At 43.8% G+C, this 4850-nt stretch overlaps 1 protein-coding gene across 2 annotated transcripts; it reads left to right on the plus strand.

The window, feature by feature from the left end:
* The first annotated feature begins 1128 nt into the window (after positions 1-1128).
* On the plus strand, positions 1129-4140 carry C1H16orf54 (chromosome 1 C16orf54 homolog). 2 transcript variants are annotated; one of them, XM_051989469.1, is made up of 2 exons: positions 1129-1787; positions 2957-4140. In XM_051989469.1, the coding sequence occupies exons 1-2, from the start codon at positions 1752-1754 to the stop codon at positions 3599-3601; spliced, it is 681 nt and encodes a 226-aa protein (XP_051845429.1). In that variant the 5' UTR covers positions 1129-1751; the 3' UTR covers positions 3602-4140. The 2 variants fall into 2 exon arrangements, with proteins under 2 accessions (XP_051845429.1, XP_051845437.1); XM_051989477.1 differs by lacking the exon at positions 1129-1787 and adding an exon at positions 1889-2544.
* Positions 4141-4850: the final 710 nt, after the last annotated feature.

Raw genomic sequence — 4850 nt, forward strand, 5'->3', positions numbered from 1 at the left:
AAAAACCAAAAATAAACCATGAAAATAACATGCTTCAATCTACATTCAGACTCCATACTTCTTTCTTTGGATGTGGATAGCATTTTCCATCGTGAATCCTTTGGAATTGTCTTAGATCATTGTATTGCTAAGAATAGCTAAGCTTCTTATATTGGATCATTGAACAATGTTACTATAAAATGTTCTCCTGGTTCTGCTTACTTTACTCAGAATCATTTCATGTAAGTCCTGGATTTTCTGAAATCTGCCTGCTCATCATCTCTTATAGTACAATGGTATTCCATTACATTTATATTCTATAACTTGTTTAGCCATTTTTCAATTGAGGGGAATTCCCTCAATTTCCAATTCTTTGCTACCACAAAAAAATCTTTGTTGCCAATGGCACAAAAAGAGCTGCTATAAATCTTTTCATATATTTAGGCATTTTTCCCTTTTTATGATTTTTTGGGGATAGTATTGCTGGATTAAAAGGTATGTACAATTTTATTGACTTTTGTTTCCAAATTGGTCTCCAGAATGGTTGGATCGGTTCACAGTTCCACTAACAATGTATTAGTATCTCATTTCCTCACATCTTCTGCAACATTTATCATTTTTCCTTTTCTCTCATATTAGTCAATCTGATGGGCATGAGGTAGTACTTTGGAGTTATTTTTATTTTCATTTTATAAATTGTGGAATAACTTGTGTTCTTAAAAATTTGACTCAGTTCTCTATAAGCTTGAGAAATCAGACCTTTATCAGAGGCATTTGCTATAAAAAATATTTTCCAGCTTTCTACATTCCTTCTAATCTTGGCTGTATTGGTTTTGTATGTGCAAAACCTCTTTAATGTAACTGAAATTATCCATTTTACATTTCATAATATTCTCTCTGGTTTGATCATCAATTCTTCCCTTCTCCATAGATTTGACAGGTCAAATATTCCTTGCTCTCTTAATTTGCTTATGGCCACCCTTTATATGAAAATGGATATATCTAAGTCATGTTCTCATTTTGACTTTACCTTGGTACATGGAGTTACATGGTGGTCTATGCCTAGTTTCTGCCAATGGCATCTTATTAAAAGTTCCTAACTCTATCTAAGTATATGATTTTATGCCTTTTATTTAAGCTGAATCCGGCATTTCCCAGAAGCTTGAACATTCAGCCACCAAAGCATTAGACCTTGCTCCAGGGTTCAGGGCAGCAAGAGGAAGAGAGGTGGGAATAGAAGATTGGGGTCAGGCTCAGAGAAGAATTTGTGGGAGTGGGAGAAGCTTGGAGATGGGAAGACATATTCAAAACCATACATAGCAGGACATAAAGTGGGTGAGCCAAATTATCATGATGCCCTTGGATTTCCAAGGTTTAGAAAGGGTCTGATTGCTATTCCTTCCTGACATCTGAGAAAATATCCAGAGCCTGCACCCAGAAAGAAGACAGGCGTTTTTAGCCGCTGGAAACTGAGAATAAAGGGAAGAGCTACAAAGGCAAAAAACCAAAAACAAAACCTTTTATGCTGGGGAACAGAGAAGAACTACTCCCTTTTCCGGTACTACCTCACCCCAGGAAATGGTTCTTTACCACGGGTGACCACATCCACCCTGTTTCCATAGAAACACCTGGGAGGAAGAGGGTGGCAGGGGCAGTTGAGTCACAGTTGCTTAACTGCCTGCCCCAAATGGGCCTTGTTTATGCCCTTCTGGGAATCCCACTCTATTCAGTGCCCTCCCAGCATGCACTGAAGCGATCATCCCTCAAATTGGATGAGAACAGAGACTGGACTATCTGAAGAAACCAAGGTGAGAAGCATGAGTAGGAAAGAGAGCTGGGGGGGGGGGGGGTTATAGAAATAAAGAACTGGAGATTCAAAGAGAAAGAGAGAGAGAGACAGAGAGAGAGAGAGAGAGAGAGAGAGACAGAGAGACAGAGAGAGAGACAGAGACAGACAGACACACAGAAATGGAGACACACACACACACATACACAGAGACAAAGACAGAGAGAGACAGAAAGAGGGCAAAGTGGGGGAGACATTCAGACAGACAGAGATAGAGAAAAAGAGTTTGGAAGATGGTAAATCAGAGAGAAACAGGACTAGGGAAACAGAAAGATCTGGAAGGATAGAAATGGGGACAGATAGACAAAGGAACTCAACGAGACACACAGAGACTGATTAAGATCTCAAGAGATACAGAGATAGGAAAAAAAAAAGAGAGACAGAGGAGAGAAAACTTGGGATGGAGAGAAAAAGAGATAGAGAAAGAGATAAAGAAACCTAGAGAAAGGCAAGTAGGTCATCTGAGCATGACAGTGAAAACTTAGAGAAACAAAAGCAGAGGTACAGAGACTGGGAATCAGACTTAAAAAAACAATCTTTGCCCCAGAAAGACAGACTTAGAGAAAGACTAGGGGAAAAAAGACAAGGGAATAAAGTTAGAGAGATAATGAGAGAGAGAGAGACTCCAAAGCAACCAGGAAAACAACAACAACAACAAAAAAAAAAACCCCAAAAAACAAAAACAAGAAAAGCAGCAGGAAAAAGGAGCAGGAACCACTGTAAGTAATGGCAAGAACAAGAGTGACTGGGCCCCTGGGGTGGAAGGATATTTCTGTCCTTTCCTCCCCCGCCATTTCCTCTTAAGCAAAATGGAGGGGGAGAGACTCCCTGCCGGAGGAGATTCCAGCTGGCTCTTTAAATGCCAGTGCTAGGGATATCTAAGTTCTGCAATAGAAGTGGAGCCCCAGATACTGAAGAATTTTCTTTCTCTCTCATTCTCTCTGTCCCTGTCTTCCTCCCCTTTCTCCCACCTTTTCTATTTTCCCCGTTCTCCCCTTCTCCCCCCTCCTCTCTGGTTCTGTTCATGCGTCTGCAATGGACTCTTTTTCCCTCATTTTTTTTTCCGTCCCTTTTTTCCTCTTTGTTTTTCTCTCCCATCTGGGTCCTTCCATTTCCCTCTCCCCCTCCCAGATGTCTGCAGTTCTGGAACAGCCTCCCGAGGACCCAGGCCTGCCCCAATCCTCCCCATGGCCCCCCCTCCTGTGTGGACCCTGCATCCCCATCATGCTGGGCCTGGCCTTGGTGGCCGCCATCTTCCTCCTGGCCACAGCTGTGCTGGCCGAACGTCTTTTCCGCCGTTCTCTGGAATCAGACCCTACAGTCCGGGGGCCCAGCCTGGTCTGGCGCCCAGGAGGGGAGCTGTGGATTGAGCCTGTGGGGACACCCCACGAACGATCCCAGGATTGGTATGGTTCAACAGCCCCTCTTTTGCACTCCCAGGCTCCTGAGCCCCCTATTCTTGGGGGCACTTTGGAAATGCGGGCCACAGCACCCCCCTTTCCAGATTCTCCTCTCTGTCCTTCAGTCCCCCCCCAAGCCCCGGAGTCTCCTGGCAGCACATTCTGCACAGCAAATCCTTGGGAAGAAAGGCCTCGGACGACTGGTCTGGTGGGCTGGTTTGAACCGCAACCAGGGCCAGAACCCTCACCCCCCCCACTGTATAGCATCCGACGGCCTGGGAGCCCTGAGCCTGACTGGAGCCTTCAGCCACGGGTAACCCTGGAGCAGATCTCAGCTTTTTGGAGAAGAGAGAGCAGGGTACATGGAGGCCCCTGAACCGTGAGGTTTTACCCAGGTTAAGCTTCCCATAGAGAACTTCCTCCATATTGAAGGCCTAGGGGAAGCTGGGCTTCCTGAGGGTCCCGAGACATTGGGACCTATGGACATAGGACCCTGGACCTCACCTTTGGACCCTGGACTATCCCTCAGAGAAGAGAGGTAGGATCCGGAAGGGACCGGCAAGGACAGAATGCTGAGCACTTTTTAAAAAAAAACATCAAGACTCTTTTCTTCTGGACTCTGGAGGTCAGGCTGGGTGGGGATGAAGCGGTCACTCCAGCAGAGACAAATGGATCCCTAGCTCACCCTGTGATAAGGTGCCATCTCTCTTTAGAATGGCTTAACGGAGGTGGGGCAAATGAGGATGTTAGTATAATCATAAAGTCACCGGAGGGAGAACATCAGCCGTGTGAAATGTAGGAAATGAACAATTCTCTTTCCCACCCTTCAGCTTCTCTCAGTCTCCCACCTGCTGTTCCCTCCCAAGCTCCCAATCCCCTTACCTGTGGCAAATAAACCTGCTTCCAAGCACTTAACTCCTGTAGACAAAAACAATTTTATCTTTATAACTTGTAAATATGCATACAAGTGTATATATAACTTAATTACATATGTATAACTTGCATATATGTATAAAGTACACATACACATATAACTTTGCATACAAGTATATATACATATCACATGTATGTATACAAGTATATATGCTTGTATATATGCAAATTATATATGCTTATATAGGCTTGTATACATATATGCAAATATACATAACTTGTATATGTGTATACATAATATGTATATATGTTATATATAATTTGTATGTGTGTTTATATATGTGGATATAAGTATATGTGGATACTTGTCTGTGTCACTCTATGACAGAAGACAAATGGTTCTGTTGCAGTTCTTAGGGCTGGAAGGGATTGCATCATGTCCATCCCTTTCATTTCATAGGTGAATTAATTGCAGCCCGAGAGAGAGGGATTTCCTTTAGTTTACATGACCAGCTTGCGTCAGACCCCTGGTCTCCTAACTTCTGCATCCAACATCCTTCCACCACATCTTCATGAGGGAGAGATGAAGGAAGCCCTGTACAAGCTAAGAGCAAGATGGAGTTCCATGAGAAGGTGGGGAAGCTACAGCAAAGCCTGAGAAGGCTAGTTCAGGAAATGGTAGTTGGAATTCCAACTGAGGGACCCTTCCAGAGAGGACTTTCTTTCCTGGGGGAACAGACAAGTGGAGATGA

This window comes from Antechinus flavipes, chromosome 1, assembly GCF_016432865.1.
Source record: "Antechinus flavipes isolate AdamAnt ecotype Samford, QLD, Australia chromosome 1, AdamAnt_v2, whole genome shotgun sequence".
In the NCBI taxonomy this organism is placed as follows: Eukaryota; Metazoa; Chordata; class Mammalia; order Dasyuromorphia; family Dasyuridae; genus Antechinus; species Antechinus flavipes.

Bases quoted from the DNA above. Each gene is read 5' to 3' on its own strand.
- C1H16orf54 (XM_051989469.1), top strand. From the start codon at position 1,752: ATGAGAACAGAGACTGGACTATCTGAAGAAACCAAG. The intron at 1,788-2,956 runs GTGAGAAGCATG...TCCCCCTCCCAG, and splicing joins GACTATCTGAAGAAACCAAG to ATGTCTGCAGTTCTGGAACA.